Source organism: Pongo abelii, chromosome 12 (assembly GCF_028885655.2).
Source record: "Pongo abelii isolate AG06213 chromosome 12, NHGRI_mPonAbe1-v2.0_pri, whole genome shotgun sequence".
Taxonomy (NCBI): Eukaryota; Metazoa; Chordata; class Mammalia; order Primates; family Hominidae; genus Pongo; species Pongo abelii.
This window is the reverse complement of record NC_071997.2, coordinates 32,856,591-32,875,970: the sequence shown is the minus strand read 5'-3', so window position 1 is coordinate 32,875,970 and position 19,380 is coordinate 32,856,591. Positions and strand designations below refer to the sequence as shown.

Genomic DNA, 19,380 nt, shown 5'->3' with positions numbered 1-19,380 from the left:
CCTGTATGATCTGCTTAAGTGCAGATGAATTTGGCATTTAACTCACAACATATCAAGAGAATCTCATTAAAATTCTGAATGTATATAAACATATTTTATACCATTAATATTTTGGCTTCTTATTTTTAAGTGGTTGGCAAAGTACTCATGGCACTATATCATTAATTTCTTAAATATTCCTGTTTTCTTCTCATCATTGATGTATCATCAAATAAATTAGTTCATACCCAAAATGTGACAGAAAGAACCATATGATTGATTTTTTTTCTGAATTTTTACTTCTGGAAATGTTTAAGATGATTTTGTACAAAATATATTGGCTTACAATCTAATAATTTATTAGAGGAATACATGATTATTCATGACCTAAATTATGGCTTCTGGATGTTGAATGAGGGTGTTTATCTTCTTCCTCTTTTTCTTCTTTACAGTGACCTGGCTCTGAATTTAAATATGCTTGTCAGTAATTTCCCTAAAAGCCGTTTAAATGGTCTAAATAATATACTCAAAATTGTTAAGAAAATAAATCGTTTCAGCAAACTGACCTCATCAGCAAAGATGCTCTAATGCACAATGACTATACAGGCAGAAAGACACAGAGACAAATTGAATCGCAAGAGTAGAGTTTGAAATTCATTTAAATTAAAGTTACTTGCTTTGGCTGAAGGTTTAATTTTAAATTACAAGGAAGGAGATACTCCAGGTAAAATAGCTCTTACTTAATTTTAACTAACAAATTTCAGATATCCATCTTAGAGCTTCAGTGTGCACTAGTCACCTACTAGTGAATTAATTTATCCTCATTAATTTTGCAAAAGTACACACGTGGCCCTACTCCATCATTCCAAGGCCAGGCCTCTCATTCAGTGTGATGACTCAAATTTTAAAAAGGCAAGAAACTCGCCGAATTCCAGCTCTGAAGACCCAATCTAATTGAGTTTCCTTGCTTTTATGTTAATGCTAATTGAACAACGACTATATGACAGGTACAGCAATTCACTCCTTTAGTCCTTACTACTTAGTGATTGTTGTTGGCATTCTACAAATGAATAAACTGAGGTTAAGTATGATTTAGTAATTTGGTGCCACAGCCTTAATGTAGACTACACTTCTAAGCAAACATTGTCCCCGTGCTGTGCCGGTCACTGTTTTGATCTCCAAGGAGGCAGTGTTGGAAAGATGTAGATGACTGTTCCAAGACTTTCCTGACATTTGGATGAAAAAATGAGCACTGAAAGTGTCTCAGAGATTGAAGGTTAAAGTAACGGAATTGGTGGTTATCTTTTGTGAGGAAGCAGGAAAGGGGGTCGTGGCTGAAGTAACAACTCGGGCTGCCATCAATTTCTATCGAATTGGCTGCTGTCTGGAACATTCTGCAAATCTTACTGCTTATTTTAACTCAAATGGAAAACTCTCAGTTTTTAATCATCGAAAAACTGTCTTATACTTTTGAACCAATGAATCCGAAGCACAGCCAGTGATTTCTGCAGCAAGGCAGGCAAAGCCGTCAGTCACGCCCACTCCAAGTCCCCAGTGGACCCAGGGAGCGGCTCCCCGGCAGGCAGAGCGGCCCCCGGGCTGGAAGCTAGTCTTTCCGCATGCGCAGGCGCTGCTGTGGCTGGCAGGCACCGGGAAAATAAGAGAACTCAGGGGAGGGGCAAGGTCCCTGGCATTGAGGAGACTCACCCAAGGAAATGTTGTGCCTAACACTGCCACCAGGTGGTCTTTCCTGGGAGAGGTTTATTAAAATAAAATTTAAAAAAAAAAACCTCCTAGGAAATTTCCCTGCTGATGATAAGAATCTAATGAAGTCTCAGATGTATCATAAGTTTGCACTCTAAATGACTCTGGAGGATCCCACCAGCCAAATCCAGAATGTGCCAATCTTCAGGACATAACCTGCTGATTTGAACAAACTGATGTTAGGAAAGAAAAAAGAATGAAACGGAGGTAGTAAGTAGAAAGACAGGCAGGAGAGGGTCACTATTTATTTCAAGACTACCTAATAGATCAATGAAATGCACTCAATGTATGGATCTTTTATAGGTATTTATTCAAACAAACCATGATTAAAAGTTACCTTCGAGCCAATGTTCGACAATTGGTTAAGGCCTGGGTAATTAGATGGCATTAAGAAATTATTGTTAATTTTGCCAATAATGGTATCGAGATTAATTTTTACAATGGGGGAAGGGCTTTAGCTATGAGATAGAGAGTATCCATTGGTGAAATGATGTAGTATCAGGGATTTGCTTTAAAGTATCCCAGAAAATAGTGGGGCTGGAATAGATGAAAGGAGACTGGAAGACTGTTGATAACCTGTTGAATGTGGAGGATGAGCACATTGGGGAGGGGTTCTTTTCTTGTTCTTTAGGCTTAAATACAGTATTTGAAAATATCTACAATAAAGTTTCTTTGCTAAGTTGCAGGGGAAATGATTGATGACTCTAAGTTAAGTAAAATACTATATAAAGGTTGGTGCAAAAGTAATTGCAGTTTTTGTCATTACTTTCAATAGCAAAACCGCACTAACCTAATATATAAAAATATTGCTTTTTTAAATCTATCTTGTGGCAAAGTTTCATGAGCATATCACCTTTCTCTTCACACACAGAGACACACATATTTACCATATTAGTTGTTACAAATGTCATATGTATTGCTGTAAATAACTAGGCATCAAATCCTACCAAAAAATTGGCTTTCGAAGTAGTAACAACTTTATTAACCAAAGCATTCACAATTCCACTTTATAAGTCTAGCGATATTAGAAATCCATTTTGTCCTCTCTGATTAAAGGCTTTTCTCAGTGAAACACTTTATACTCTCTAATTTATATATTTCCCTCTTCATTCATTTCTATGACATGGAAAGGTAGAAAGCCAGTATATGAGATGTCTACTTCTCATTTTTTAAAGCTCATTCCTTGGACACATGTAAATATATTTCTCTAGTACTTGAAGGAAAACATCATTATTGTTGATAATGATACAACATAGTATCTGCATTCTGAAAGTCAAGTGGATATTCTGTATCTAAATTCCAAAACAGTAGCACTCACACAATAAGATATTGTTTATATGCTCAGGAAATGAAGAAAATCAGAGCATTCTCATAAAATTGGGCACCAATCTGCTTTGATTTTCCGGCTTGAATTTCAAGAGTGACAACTCTGCCCATAGTGTAACCATGCATTTACAAAAAGTTCGAGATATTTTCCCCAAAGATTTGTATTAGTTTTTGGTGTTCTGTTTTTTGTTTGTTTGTTTTGCTTGGGAGTGGGTGGGGTGGAACGTAAATAAACATACCAAATATGTTCAGGGCAGTGGTAACCCTCCTTGTTAATCATGTGTTTTGTTTCTGAATCGAGACGATCACTTCAGGGGATTAAAAGGTGCTGAAAAATCATTGGATACTTTTCAATTTTCCCCTAATTACCATTTCTCTTACCCAAAAGAGGAGAGCTGGTTTTGCTTCACAGATTTCAGGGAAGTCTTCATCTCTGATCATATACTCATGCAGAGAGACTTCCACTGGCCTTTCATTAAATTACTAACTTGGTTACCAGAATAACTTATTTCATCTCTCAGTTTCCCCCATTTTAAAATGGGCGTGAATCATACCAAGGTTGTGAGGATCCAGGTGACTCTATTCCCTCAAAGTGCCCAGGGAAAAGTAAGCCTGTGAGAGCAGCAGCTAAGCCTAGCCAACAGGCAGGGCCCACCCAGCTCTCACCCCACTGCCCGCCTTCACACTCACACCCCAGATGGGACCAGTCTCTGCCCAGGGGGAAGAAACGCAGGCAAGATTATGACCTCCTCCCTATCCATGCCTTTCTAATTCAGGGCTTCAGCATCTTCTAGTCCCTCTGCCTAGAAACCCCTCCATCAATGCAACTGGCCAGCTCCTGCTTATTCCTCAAGCCTCTGTTAGCTGCTCGGTAACCCCACTTCTAAGAAGGTGAAGTGCCCCAAAAATCTCCTTACAATTCCTGGGTTTTTAATATGTATTGTTGAACAAGAGTAGTTGTTGAATAACTAAACACCACTCTCACTGGATGGTGAGTTCCAGTAGGGCTAGGGGTGCCTGTCATTTCCACTGCTATGCCCCATGTGCTTGGCACATAGGAGGTCCTGAATAAATATATGTGACAGGAGCTTGCACTCTATAGAGAACATACACAGCTTTACAGAAAGCGACAAGAGGGACAGCGAACATGCCGCACAGGAAGGTACTGGGAGGGGGTCAGGTGTCATAGGAGGCTTCCAGGAGGAAGTGCCTTTCTCCAAATGAGCAGGCAATTGTAGATACACGGAGAGATGCAAAAAGGTAAGGGCAATCATCACTGCAATTTATTGATTGTTTACAACGTGCTCAGACTATTCTAAACAGTGAAGTGAACATGTATCATTTTGTCTAATCCTTATAGTAGTCCTGAAGAATTAGGAACTATAATAATACCCACTGTACAGTGAAAAAACTGGGATACAGGAAAATTAAGCAGACATCCAATGTCTGGTGCTAGTGAGCAATGGAGTTACTTACTATTTATTATTTATTATTTATTTATTTTGAGATGGAGTCTTGCTCTGTCACCCAGGCTGAAGTGCAGTGGCGTGATCCCGGCTCACTGCAACCTCCACCTCCCAGGTTGAAATGATTCTCCTGCCTCAGCCTCCCGAGTAGCTGCGATTACAGGCACGTGCTACCACACCCGGCTAATTTTTTGTATTTTTAGTAGAGATGGGGTTTCACCAGGTTGGCCAGGCTGGTCTTGAACTCCTGACCTTGGGTGATCTGCCCATCTCAGCCTCCCAAAGTGCTGGGATTACAGGCCTGAGCCACCATGCCCAGCCAATGGAGTCATTTATGAACATACGTGGGGTATCTGGGGACTGTTCTCCTACCCACTAGTCTGTGCTGCTTACAAAACCCCCAGAACAGTGCCTACATCCCAGGTCTTTCTATAGATGCAGGGACATCCACAAAACACCCACACCTAGAGAAAGAAAGAGAGACACGCAGAGAAAGTATCTTTTCTTCTAAGCTATAGTGCAAGCAATTACTTTTTGGCATTTATTTTAGCCTGTAGAACAGGTCTACATGTAATAGGTGCCCCAAAATAGTTGCTGAGTGATCAAGTAGGAGGCTCTTACCTAACCTCCTGCTAAGCGTACAGTTTACCCATATACATATCCTGAAATATAGCTGCAATGAGTAGTTGATTAGTAAGAGCATTTATAGGAGTGCTCATTATTCTTATAAGAGTACGTATGAGAGTAGGAGTGATGTGGCTTTAGACAAGTTATTTAACTTCTCAGTGCCTCAGTTTCTGCCTCTTTAAAGTGGGATTAATAGAAGTACCTGCCTCATGCTGTTGCTGTGAGGGTTAAGTGAGAAAATCCATTAAATGTGTGCAACACTGCCCAGGCCTCATTCGGCTCATGTGCCATGGTACACTAATAGTTCTGCACTAGTGCTAGTATGCTGCTAGCTCCCAGTGACCTGGGCCATTTCCTGGAAGGGGAGAACAGAAACAATAACGGAAGGCAGCCCTCTGGCCTTCCTAGAGGCAGTCTTGGAAGAGCACATTCAAAGCCTCATTTCCTTGCTCCCAGTATATGGGCTTTCTTTGCACCTGCGGCTCCAGCCATTGCAGATTTTCTCCTCGAGAAGGAAGCACTGCTTTCCACCAGGTGAGCAGAGCAGTTGTGGCCAGGAGTAATCCAGGAGTCTCAGAAAAAGAGAAACAAGGACACTCGCAACAGCAACGTGAAGAATGGAACGGTTAGGCCAGACATCCCTCTAACCTCAGTGACTGGGCAGTGAGCCAGTGCAGGAGGGATGGGGAAGCCCTACTTCCTATTGCCTCCTGACCCTCCAGCCACCTTTGGCCCTGCAAGGCCAGCAAAGAGATCCTCAGCCTGAGATGTCAGCAGAGGGCAAAACAGGCCCAGGCAGAAGAAAGCCAGCCAAGAGGAAGAAAACACATTTGGCCCAAGGCACTGGCCCTACTCCAGCCTGGATTGACCATCCCACCTCCAGTCGGGAGGAACTGCCGAGCAAATCAGTCTTCCCGCCTGGATGCAATTAGCTATCGACAGGCTCCGGGAATCTGCGGGCAAATGTGCCCATATTGCAACCTTAGTTCTTTTCCAAAGCCAAAAATTTTTTTAAAAACCTTATGCAGGGGCAGAAATATCTGAGACAAGGTGGCCTCTGCTGACCACCAGGTCACCATGGAGGTTCCTGGTCATAAACTGCTATCCATTAATCACCCTGACAGGGGTAATTACAAAGCGGACATTCTACAAAGGGAATGTTGCATTTCCAGCCTACATGGGAACTGACAAGGGAATGGGTAATTGGAAACATTTTTGGAAAAACAAATACTATAATCCCAAATTGCCTTTAATTAGAAATATAAGCAGCTATACATTTCATCCATTCATTCAATCAATATTTATAAGGCATGGTATAGTAGGAGAGAAACTTTTAAACAATAAGGATTTAGAAAGAAGAGTAGTACGGAAACATTTAGGCATTAAGCATTTATGAGAAAAACATTAAAAAACAAATGTAAGTCTTGGTCTGTGCTTCCAATTGTCTTGCAACTAAATGGGAAAACCAGTTATATACAAGTGTAGAGGTAAACGTCAATATAAGCCCACTGTAATGCAGGTCCAGTGACTGGTCCATCCCAGCAGTGGCATAAGGGCTTGAAGGAGTGAGATGTCATTGATGGCTGAAGACGTTTCACACAGAGGCTGGGACAATAAGGACTTTGAGAGGCTTGAGTAACAGAGAGAAGAAATTCCATCTAGAAAAGAGTGAAATTTATTAGAAGAGTCACCTGGTTTTAGAGAAGAATTTATGACCGAGAATTATGGAGAATAACATGAATTAGGTAGATTGGAACTGTGTCATGAGCAGACGAAATTCCCAACAATGTGTCAGATTATGCTCTGTCATTTGCTGGTAAGAGGGACTGACTCTAAGTGACTTGAATACAAAGGGAGAAAAAGAGACAACTTACTGGAGGTGTCATGGTATCTCCTGACAGGGCGGATCTGAGCAGCCAAGGCTCAGGACGCACAAACCCTGGCACGCATCGGGGAGCCATGGCAACAGGAGACCTTAGCACAGGGCCTGCCGTTCATGTTCATGTGACTACGTGTCCATGACATCTGATCTCAGGGTCTCTCCATTTTCTGTAAAGAGTATGTTTGTATACATTGTATCAAAAGCCCGCCCTCTGTGTCAACAGCTATGGCCAAGGGGCGGTGTCAGTGGCCCCTCCATCTATGTCATGAGCAACCCTGGAAGGGGCAATGGCTGTGATCCAGGCAACCACCCAAAGGGAGCTATTGTCAGGTCTACGAGAGGCCAGGCACTTGGCTCTATGATGAGCAAGGTGCACACTGTCCCTTCCTTCATGGCACCGAGAATGGAGTGACATCATCTCATTCTGAAGTTAAGTCCATCCTCCAGGAAGTGGGAAATCGCAAAGATGTGCAGCAAGGAAGGAACAAAATTAAAACGTGGCTTTAAGAGGAGCTTTATGTCAGTGACATGCCCTTTGGTTTGGAAGGTCAATCTAACTTGAGGTCAGAGATGTATGCGACAGGGATTCCCAATGAAATCCAAGTGTATGTATGCTAGTCCCATGCCGTCCTGGGCCCCTCTACAATTCTGACCCTGTGGATCTAGGTGGAGCCCTGGAATTGGGATACAGGGAAAGCTCCCCAGAAGCCAATGAGGTAGGAAACTGAACTAGTAATCCCGACAAGGAGCTTTGTGAGGGCAGCAGGTAGACACAGAAGATAGTGCAACATTGGAAATGGCACTGCAAGTTCAAGGATCTGTTTAGATATGGAAGATAGTGATGAAGGAGAAATTGAGGTGATCCTAGCAATTCAAGGTTCAGGAAAAGGGGACAGCACCATCAATCGGAATAAATAATGCATAGAGGGAGGTAGGAGCATACAGATAATAATTCTGCATTTGAGTTCTAGCAGGACATCTGAGCAGAGATGGCGAGTAGTCATTGCAGGTGGGAGCAGGGGACTTAGCCCAAAGGAGACAAGTGAATTATCCTCCTAGAGGTTATACTTTATATATGGGTAATACGATATGAACAGAATGTATTCAAAATGAAATTAAAATATTAGAATGATAATGAAATCTAAACAGTATTTCAGTGATGCATCTGGATTCAGATGTAACTAACCATACTAGATACTTTCCTGAATACATTTTATTTAACCTTCGCAATTACCCTGTCATGGAATGGAGTCTCAGAGCTCTAAATTATGTAAATTGTCCAAAGTAACATACACATAAGGAGATGGAAGCAAGAATCTGAATCCAGATTTTTAGATTCTGCATTCTTTCCATGTCATCAAGTTACCTCCCACAATGAAAAAACAAACGAACAAAACTACCTGTCCAAACAGTCAGAAAATAGGACAAAAATTGATATAGCTATTGCCACCTTGAAATGGAGCTATCTATCTTTTTAACATCCATATGGATAATTGTTCTGCTTTAGCTCCCATTTTAAAACTTGGAAGATCTGGTGAACTTAGTTCAAAGACAACAGACACCGCATGCTCACAGCATTGGACTCAGTGGTGGAGGGAGTTTTTAAAGCTGCTGAGTGTCATTGCTGCGGAGCCTGTGTGCAGTTTTGGTTTAAGATCCTTTACTGGGGCTCGGCTTGCTAAAGCACAGCTCTTTTTTTCTCCGTTTTAATGACTCCACAGTGACACCTGCTGGGAAGAAAGAACTGCTCAGTCCTCTGCAGAATACTCACAGGGCCATGCTGAGGGGTTTGCAGGGCCATAGAGCATTGGCTGTCCCCTGTGCTTCTGCAGGGGACGCTTCTGCACGGTTGCTGTATCACATGGAGACTGGAGCTCTGCCACACGATTAATACCCAGACCCTGGTGCCCCTCGAAGTTGGGCCGGAGTCCCAGCCTGGCCCCAGATCAGTAGAGCTCCGTGGGACTGTCACGTGCAGGGAACACAGACATCGCCTCAGTTGCCCTTTCCACTCCAGCTCCCCGATCCGCCTCCGCCTGCAGCTGTTAGTTCCTCCACCACAGGCCACTCTTGATGCCACTATTTGTTTCCCCATGGATCTCCGTGATCCTGCACTTAGTAACAAAGTAACACTGAAAAAAAAAGTCCCCTGGCATCATTGAGAAGAAGACGACTTCCGCAGAAAGTGCCAAAATGTTTTAGAAATAAACGGCAGACAACAGAGTCGTTGCATATTTCACTAGGCAGGATAGTAATTTATGTAATGTATTTTTAACTGTGAGAAGTGATGGGGAAACCACTTAAATATAATGTGAATTGAAGATTTGTCAGTTATGTAGTTCATGCAGTGGCAGATCTAGAAAATGTTATAAAAATTGAAGGATTACCAACAGAGAATGCCTAAAATCAGAACTCTTATTCGAGTTCTAACTCCCCCTATCTCAGGGAATTCTCTGCTTTCTGGGAATATTCTGCTTTCTGTGAAAGGAGCTGGAGTTATACATTGTCTGTAAAATGTTCTTTTTTAATCGGCCTTCCTCATTTTTGTTTTAATTCTTTGGCTCTTTATTGTAGCCTCTATATGAGCCTGATGCTAACTCACTCTCCCTCACCCGCTATGCCTCAGGATCACTTACCTGACCCACCAACGCCGGTGTTTACATTGGTTCCTGCCCCGTTTTAGGTGGAGGGGCCCTCTGGAGAACAATGGTGCATTCACCAAGTCTAGATTCCTCTGTAGAAGAGTTATATGGGAAGACGTAGTCTACTTTTTTCCTGGAATATGTGCTGCAGGTACCCAGGTTACAACGATCAGGAAAATGCAGCATCCACAATACATGGCGATTTCGCACTTAGGCACACACCTTTCCCCAGAGTTAAGCAAGTCAATAACTCTCTATCTCATATTCCCTTTTGCCCCTCCACCTCCCATTCCCTCATCCCTCCCCAGGCCCGCCACCCTTTGAGATGTGCTCAAAAGCCTTTTGAAAAGTTCCCGGGTTTTCAATGGGAAGGTTTCTTTATAGATGAAATGCGCCCTCTAGTGGCAGATGTAAAAGTTGCAGCCTCTATTTTTAGGATTTGGGGGATGTTGGTTCCTTCTCCCCGTGAGGCACTCAGAGCTACTTCTCACTAAGAACAGATGCAAATCCCATGCTTTGTTGCTGCTTTTTCTCAAAACAATTCTACACTCTTTCCCAAAGTTTGCAGCATCCCTGAGAATATGTCTTTTGCCTATTATAACCTTATGACTCATTCTCCTGTATTGGCTGCCAGAAAATCAATCAGGGATCCTCTAATCTTCTGTGCTTCCCTTGTAGAATTGCTGGGCTTCTGACTTCAGAAGTGGCACGCTGAGAGTGATAGCACCACCTTGGCAATTCATCAGGTGGATAACAAACACGTATTTCTGCACTCTTCTCACAGAGGACTAGTTTCACAGTGTGGCTAGGAACTAGAGCTACATTGCATTTGAGTTTCATGGTATTTCAATTTTTACCTAAAAATTCATGTCATCCATCATGTTGGTCATAAGTAATACCTACGCTCTTGTTTTTATGCTCCAAACAAAAAAGACCAATTTTGAAAATTTAGGATAGGTGCTGGGATCTAAAGTTTAGATCTTTAAAATCTACTCTTTTAGCACCTTGATTTAATAATTCCACTATATAGAGAGGAATTATTTTTGTGTGTATATATTATATATATATATAGCAAAACATCACAATGTACCCCATAATTATATATAATTATTATTTGTCAATTAAAAATAAATGGTTTAGACCTTCACAATAGTTATGTGAAGCCACTAAAAGCAAAGAAATTGGAAATCAGTGCTAATCCAGATATGCAAATTGCTCTATCTCCTTCTTTTCCAAGCATTCCAGTCAATAGAGGAAGTCCAAGTAGCCACTTAGACAGCTTTGATGTGCTCTGTGGGATCTTCATCAGTCAGAAAAAAGTGGCATGTATTTAGTACCCATTGTTTATGCCATGTGAAACAAACAATTACAAAGGCAAAAAGAAGAATCCTGGTCACCTAGTGCTCATGCAGGAGGCAGCAAGACAAAGAGGTAAAAATCAATTGAGAACCTCTTTATCAGAAGCTAACACACAAGCACAATTACTACTGGTGTCTTGATGCTATACGGGGTATTACTAATCACGAATGCATGCTATTCACTCAGATGAAATACAGGACTCTGTACAACCTTGGCGAAGATGGCAGTTCTTTAACCATTCTTGACTTCTCTCTCATTCCTTTATTTTTCACAGCATCAGTGTATCTCAAATTCATTCTCTTGCCATCCTTCCTCTGCCAATGGCTTGGTTGAGGTCTCATGGTCTCTCTGCCTAAACATCTGTGAGACTTTATGGACTCAAACCTTCTACATTCATTTCACTACAGGCCGTTCCACCAATTCCCCACAGAGCCCCAGAACACACGTCTGAACTGATTTCTACTTTTAAAATGGTCGTCCAGCCCCTGTTGTCCACTTCAACATTTGCCCCAAGTGTTTTCAGGATTTTGATTCTTCAGGTTGTTACTAATGACAAATGAAAGGGGCACCCCATTAGGAAAATAGCCAATGCATACTGCGAATTGCCAAGAGGCAGAGAGGACAGATGGAGGCAGTGCCTAGGTCCTTCCATCCTGGAGCCCTCTGAAGAGCCTTCCCTGACCACCTGCAGCTGAATTTTCAGCCCTTCCCCCTCTTCACACCGGCATGATTTTATGCATGCATTCTATACACACCACATTGCACTACACTCATTTAGTTATGTGCTTCACACATTGTGAAAATAGGAGCCCTTAAGAGGAGGAACAATATATAGCCATCTCAGTAGTCCACTGCACCAAGCAGTGAAGCTAGGAAAACCAAAATCACAACTTCTAGAATCAACTAAGTTAGACCTTAAGTTAACACTATAGCTATCCCTCAAAAGTAATAATGGAGCTTCACAGTTTCCTGTTTTGAAATTGAAGACTTACAAAACCTACTTCTGTGCAACATTTGAGAATTAGGTTTATCAAGTAAAAGGGAATAAGACTTCATGAATTTATAAACAATCATCCACTGATGCTGGGGCAGGGCCAGCTACCGGGGTAGGGTTGACTTGGGCAGTCACACAGGGACTGGCGCTTAGAAGGGCCCTGCACTTTGTTTAGTGCTTTGCTGCCGCCATCTTAAAATTCTCAGTAATTTTTCAACAAGGGGCCCTGCCTGTGTTTACATTTTGCCCTAAGCCCCATGAATGACGTAGCTAGCCCTAAGGGTGAGGAACTCTCAGAAGCCACTTCTGCCTCCTTAAACAGGTAACTTCCCTGGAAGTCTCCTCCCCAGAGCAGAGAGAAAACAAAACCAGCCTGCATGGTTGGGTCTGGGGACAGCAGGAGAGTGCAGCTAGACCCAAGGCCACTTGAGGCACTCAGGGCCCATCAGCCCCATTCTGCTCTATGTGGTCAATGTGAAATGAACCAAGTGATCCTGCAGCAGCTCCTCTTGTTCTTCTGCTCTGGTATCCACCATTACTTTATTAACCACATTTCACGCAGGAACCTTGGCACTATCAAGGTGACACCACAACAGCCCCCAGACCCCCTGAACCCCCCACAGCACTGACACACACTAAGATCCTACAAGGCCCGCACTGGCCTCCTACACCCTCAACTCTGCCATCAGTTTCAAGAGTTTCCATATTTAATTTTCTAACAGAATCTCCACCCTATTAACAACAGCAAATCATTCTTCAGTGTATTGGTAGAGTCTAGTCAACGCTGTGCTGTTTGTGCTTTTCTTCTCTCTAGTTTAAGTTAAAAACAAATAACGTTTTTCTTATTTATCTTAATGAACAACTTTATAATTCTTGACGTTTTAGGGATTACAGCCCTCTAAATTGGGGAAAAAAAACCCACAAACTTCACCTTCTTATGTCTAACATTTGTTTTTCAAATAGAATTGGGTTGGAACTAATGTTCTAAGAATTATCTATGACATATGAAAAAATTAGAAACACCACAGGGTATCAGAGAACTGGGAATGGAAACTACCTAAGAAAACAATTAAGGTTGGAGGGAGGTACCATAATAACACAGAGCTCTCATCTGCAGCTGGTGTTCAGGCACAGGGCGGGCAACATATTTCAACCGATCATGAGGCGATGCTAAGTTTTATGTGTTGCACTCAAGAGAGGTATTGTCTCCAATCAGAGCATTAAATGCATTCAGAAATAAGCACTGGATTGGAGAAGCTTGGAATAGCCATCAGGATTCCTAGTATAAGGCCAAGGACTGAACGCTTTCTATTAATGGCCAACCCTGCCATGACTGAAGGCTGAGAAGTTGTCTGTGGGACAGCACAGCTGACAGAGACCGAGTTCTCTTCCTGTGTCCTGCTCTGTGTGGCACTCCGAGTGAGTCCTTTAACAGATCTAGAATCGAGGCCCTCCTTTGTAAAAGCAGGGAGTGGACAAGCAAACCAGCACTGAGAACGCCTCTGAACACCTGGCTTTGTGCTTGCTGTTCATGGAATCTTGGGCAAGTTATGCAGCCTCTTTAAATTTGCCTTTACTAATTTGGAAAATGGGAAGACAAAAGCACAGCACTCACCTCATAGCATTCTTATAAGGATTCAATGAGATCATTGTTTAAAGTGCTTAGTCCAGTATCTGGCACTTAAAACACTTCAGCAAAATGAGATACCATTATATACCTATTACAGTGGTCAAAATCCAAAAAACAAACAGCATTAAATGCTGGTGAGGATGTGGAACAACAGGCATTCTCATTCATTGCTGGTGGGAATGCAACATTGTGCAGCTACTTTAGAAGATAATTTGGAGGTTTCTTATAAACCTAAACATATTCTTATCATATGATTCAGCAATTATGCTCTTTTTATTTACCCAAAGAAGTTAAAAATTTGTGTCCCCACAAAAATCTGCACATGGATGTCCATGGCAGCTTTATTCATAATTGCCAAAACTTAGAAACAGCCAAGATACCCTTCACTAGGCAAATAGAACTGTGGTACCTCCAAACAATGGAATATTATTCAGTGCTAAAAAGACATGAGCTATCAAGCCATGATAAGAAATGGAGGAACCTTCAATGCATATTACCAAGTGAAATAACCCAATCTGAATGGACTACATACTGTATGATTCCAACTATAGAAAATTCTGAAAGGCACAAAGCTATGAAAATGGTGAAAAGATCTGTGGTTTTCAGGGGTTGGGTGGAATAAACAGATGGAACACAGAGGATTTTTAGGGCAGTGAAACAATTCCATTTGTACTATAATGGTGGATACATTTGTCCAAACCCAACACCAAGACTGTACAGCACCAAGAGTAAACCCTAAGTAAACTATGGACCTTGGGTGGTTACAATGTGTTATGAAGGCTCATAAACTGTAATAAATGCACCATTGTGGTGGAGGATGATGGTAACAGACGAGGCTGTGCCTGTGTGTGGGCAGGGAGCAAGTGAGAAATTTCTATACCTTCTACTCAATATTGCTGTGAACCTAAAACTACTGTAAAAAATGTCAATTTTAAAAATCGAGTCATGACTATTGTTATCCAAAAACCCTTCTACCTTTGGATTTCAATGTTACATGTAGCCAAAATATATTTGTTGAATGAAGTTACCATTTGCCAAGCATTTGTATTATCCTGGCCTCTGGTGGTGAATTTGCAGGGATGTCTTAATTCTTCCTACTGCATTTAGCATTTCTACAGCACTTCTCCCTGATCCTGGTTTTTCTGTGAGCTGTTACAGTCACTGAGCCTTTCCCACCCCCGCCCCCCATAATTGCTTTGTGTGCAGCTGATTACTGTTATTATCCTTAATTTCCAAAGGAGGAAACAGGCACAATAAGTCCTCATCTAGGAGGTGTTATTTGGGCATAAATAACACCTCAGGTGAAACGGGTGAGGCACAATTTGCATCTTGGCATTAAATTAGAACTAGACCCCAGGAATATTTTATTCCTAAGATAACAACCGGCAAGTGGAAAACCCAGAGTGATTAACGAAGGATGCTTGGCTTTTGTAACAGCTTGGTAATAAATCGAGAGTTCGAGTCACCTGCTTATATGTTGGACTGCTCTGGACCTGCAGGAGCCCTGAGCCTGTTTTCCTGATGGGAAATATGTGGTGAGCCTGACCAGCAGACTAACTATTCAGAGACCCTGGATCCTACAACCCACTCCGCACTGTCACAGCCATATGACCTTGACAAGTCCTTGAACGTTGTTAAGCATCAGTTTTGTTTTGTTTTTCTATTTGTAGCAATAACACTCTCACTGATCTGCACACCTCCCAAGGCTCACCTATATCTGTTGAAATGAGACGGTGCATCTGAAAGTGGGTTGGAGACCATGGGGAACTGGCAGACGTTTTTACATTCCACTTCACTTCCATCCCCCCATCTTCTAGATTTCTGTTTACAGCACAGGATCCCAAGAGAAGTTCAGAAGGAAAAAAAAAAGGGAAATGTTACATATACAGAAAAAAATAGACAAGTCCTAAGATGGTAAATGGATGAGGGTTTTTTTCTTTACAGAGATTGTTGTGCACGAAGTTCATCAATGGATAATCCTTCAGCCTTAGAGTTAGGCCGACGGCAAAGTAGGGATGGCTATAGGCAGCCATGTCATTGCCAGAGACATATTTAGACCTATATACCTTTGTGGTCACACTTCATAGAGCAGAGAAATTAAAAATGCAAGCCCACCCAATGACTGGAAACACTGAATCCTTGCTCAAGATACATATATACTATTTAACTTATGTATTTATTAAACTAATAATTAACATAAGGTTATCTAGGTTCCATGGCTGACCCAGGTCCCATTTACACAAATGGGATAAGTTATTGATTTAGCAGACCCCATCTTAATCAATAGAATCAATGGTGCCATCACCAGGAATAGGATATGTTAATATTTTATGTCCTCTGATACAATGCGTTCGGAAGGGCACATGGCCTCTGCTGGTATTCTTTCCCAAAATGTATGGTTCCAATCTATCAAAACATCAGACAAATATAAATGAGACACACTAGACAAGGTCCTTGACCAGTACTCTTCAAATGTTTCAAGGTCATGAAAGACAAGGAAAAACTGAGACATTGTCACAGATGAGAGGAGAATAAGGAGACATTGCAACTAAATGCATGGTGGGATCCTGGACCCAATTCTGGAACAGAGAAAGGATATTGGAGGAAAGACTAGTGGACTCCTAATGAGGTGTGTAGTTTAGTTCTTGGTATTGTACCAAGGTTAACTTAGTTTTAAGAGTTGAACCATGGTTTCCTGGGATGTTAACCTTGGGGAAAATAAATCAGGGTGTGTGTGTGGGAGCACTCCATTCTCTTTGCAACTCTTCTATACGTCTAAATTTTTTCAAAATTAAAAGTTTAAAAAACAAGCATGATATTTGACCTGATTTTCTAGTCCCCATGCACAATTCCAGGGAGAAATTAGAGCTGCAATTGGATCTGGTGATGGGAGGGGGATGATATCTAAGTTGTCTAAATTGAGGCAAAGGCTCAAAATTAACATGGTTGTTATTCCTGCAAAAAGTCTATCTATGACTGATACCAGACTGTGAACAAATAACTGAGAATTAGTTCAATAAGCCCCTGCCAGCAACCCTCTTCTCCCTAACCCACCACTCCTCCTCCAACCTCCCACCTGCCTGGGAAAGGGGAGCTCCTCCCTGAAATCATAGCATGTTCCAATTTTTGTGTAAACCACGGCAAAGGCACTGACTCTTTTCTTTTTGCATTGTTCCCATGAAGTGTGCCATTAGGGGCTCAGAATAATAAAGACTGCTGTCATAATTAAGCTCCGGGATGTATTTCAAAGACTCACAGACATTAGAGATGAGAAAGACCCAGCAGGTCATCCAAGCCTGTCTCCCTGCCAGTGCAGGATGGCTGTGTGCAATTTGGAAGATCTGTTATCAGGCTATAAAAATTCTAAACTATTCAAAAAATTACCACATTGTATAAATTATAATAAAAAGTTTACCTTATTCCTGGGCAATTCTTGAATGTGTGTGTGGTGGGGGAGAAAGTAAGTCACTGAATAGCTTTCTAAAAACAATTACTGTCCTATTTAGAATATATTTTCCAAGGTGAAAGTGTGGTTATTTTCTGCTCAATGTGACAGCCTGCGCTTATTGTTATGCAAGAGTTGTCTCCCTGCATCTGATAATTTAAAATTTAGCACTGACCCCAGCTGTCCCTCAAATGATATTATAAATGTGCTTGCAATAGTTCCAACTTCTGGCTTTTATTTAAGTGCTGGACTTGAGCACAGTTGCATAGGATTCTGCCTCTGGCTCAGACATCCTGGCCCCAGTATCTTCGTTCTTTAAGAATAAAGGCTGGAAGGAAACACTTCAAAGGCCTTCAAAGGATGATACTCAAGACATTGCACCTTATTAAGCTGAGTGAGGCCTTTTTTGATGAGAATTGTGAAATGACTGTGATGTATGTGTTGATTTACAATCCTAGTAGAAATGAACAAAACAACTATAACAATACCAAAAGTAGGATGTAATTTCAAGGGGAAGAATTTAGAGGAATATTGAGGAGAATTAGTTAAATGAAAGAGTTAATTTATAGTTCAGAAATACACCCCTGGAATACATTTGAATTCTGAACAAAACGGCACAGTGGAATAAAGAATGTAGGCAGATAGAATCCAGTGAAATACATGACCACTATATCCATCAAGAATGGCTATCCGTCTGTCACTCTGTCATGCCAGGTATGGGGATATGAGAGCATGGCAATATGAAATACATCAACATTTCCCATTGTCTTCTTGCGTTTCCTCTACTTGGCATACACAATTCACCTTTACATAATACATATGAAACTGTAAGCCTTGTCCTATGAAAAGAAAGAACACTGTCACAAGGAGAATGCCTAGCTCTTCTTTGCAATCAGTTGGTGGTTGGGTGCCCCATGTTTGCAATAAGTCATGGTGAAGACTCCCATTAAGAAGCATATCCCAAGACCCAGAAGTTCTGCATCTGGCATTCGTCATCACTCTTCTTTTTCTTTTTTTTTTTTCTCTAGACAGAGTCTAGCTCTGTTGCCCAAGCTGGAGTGCAGTGGTGCGATTTCAGCTCACTGCAACCTCCGCCTCCCGGGTTTGAGCAATTCTCGTGCCTCAGCCTCCTGAGTAGCTGGGACTACAGGCATGCACCACCACACCCAGCTAATTTTTGTATTTTTAGTAGAGACTGGGTTTCACCATGTTGGCCAGGCTTGTCTCGAACTCCTAACCTCAGGTGATCTGCCCACCTTGGCCTCCCAAAGTGCTAGGATTACAGGCATGAGCCACCATGCCCGGCCCACCACTCTTCTTCTTTTAAGATGACTGCATGTTAACATATCGGTTGTGTATGCAGGGTGGATCCTGTTTACCTTTGTGTATCAAACTTTCATTTGTTAGCTGGTTAAAATGTAGAATACATAACAAATGCTGGCAAGGATTGTGGAGAAAAGGGAACACTTGTCCACTGTCAGTGGGAATGCAAATTAGTACAACGACTAGGGAGAACAGTTTGGAGATTCAGCTACCATATGATCCAGCAATCCCACTGCTGGGTGTATACCCAAATGAAAGGAAATCAGTGTATTGAAGAGACATCTGCACTCCTATATTTGTTGCAGCACTGTTCACAGTAGCTAAGATTTAGAAGCAACCTAAGCGTCCATCAACAGATGAGCAGATAAAGAAAAGGTGGTACATACACACAATGGAGTACTCTTCAGCCATAAAAAATAATAAGATCCAGTCATTTCCAATAACGTGGATGGAACTGGATCATTATGTTAAGTGAAATAAGCCAGACACAGAAACACAAACATCACGTGTTCTCACTTATTTGTGGGATTTAAATATCAAATCAGTTGAACTCATGGACATAGAGAGTAGAAGGATGATTACCAGAGGCTGGGAATGGTAGTGGAAAGGTAGTGGGAGGGTGGAGGTGAGGATGGTTAATGGGTATGAAAAAAATAGTTATAAAGAATGAATAAGACCTACTATATGATAGCACAATAGGGTGCCTATAATCAATAATAATTGTATATTTTTCAATAACTTAAACTGTAACTGGATTATTTGTACCTCAAAGGATAAAATGCTTGAGGGGATGGACACCCCATTCTCCACGATGTGCTCTTTTCACATTGCATGCCAGTATCAGAACATCTCATGTACCCCATAAATATATATACCTACTATGTACCCACAGAAATAAATAAATAAATAAATAAATAAATAAAATCCAGAGCCAAAAAAAAAA

At 41.6% G+C, this 19,380-nt stretch overlaps 1 protein-coding gene across 1 annotated transcript in view; it reads right to left on the bottom strand.

Annotated features, from left to right (window-relative positions):
* Positions 1-4,639: 4,639 nt before the first annotated feature.
* TMEM182 (transmembrane protein 182) overlaps positions 4,640-19,380 on the bottom strand; it is a 110,440-nt gene continuing 95,699 nt past the window's right edge. The window contains exon 7 of the mRNA XM_054547832.2: positions 4,640-6,820. Within this exon, the coding sequence (XP_054403807.1) occupies positions 6,657-6,820 (164 nt within the window). The 3' untranslated portion in view covers positions 4,640-6,656. The remainder of the gene's footprint in view (positions 6,821-19,380) is intronic.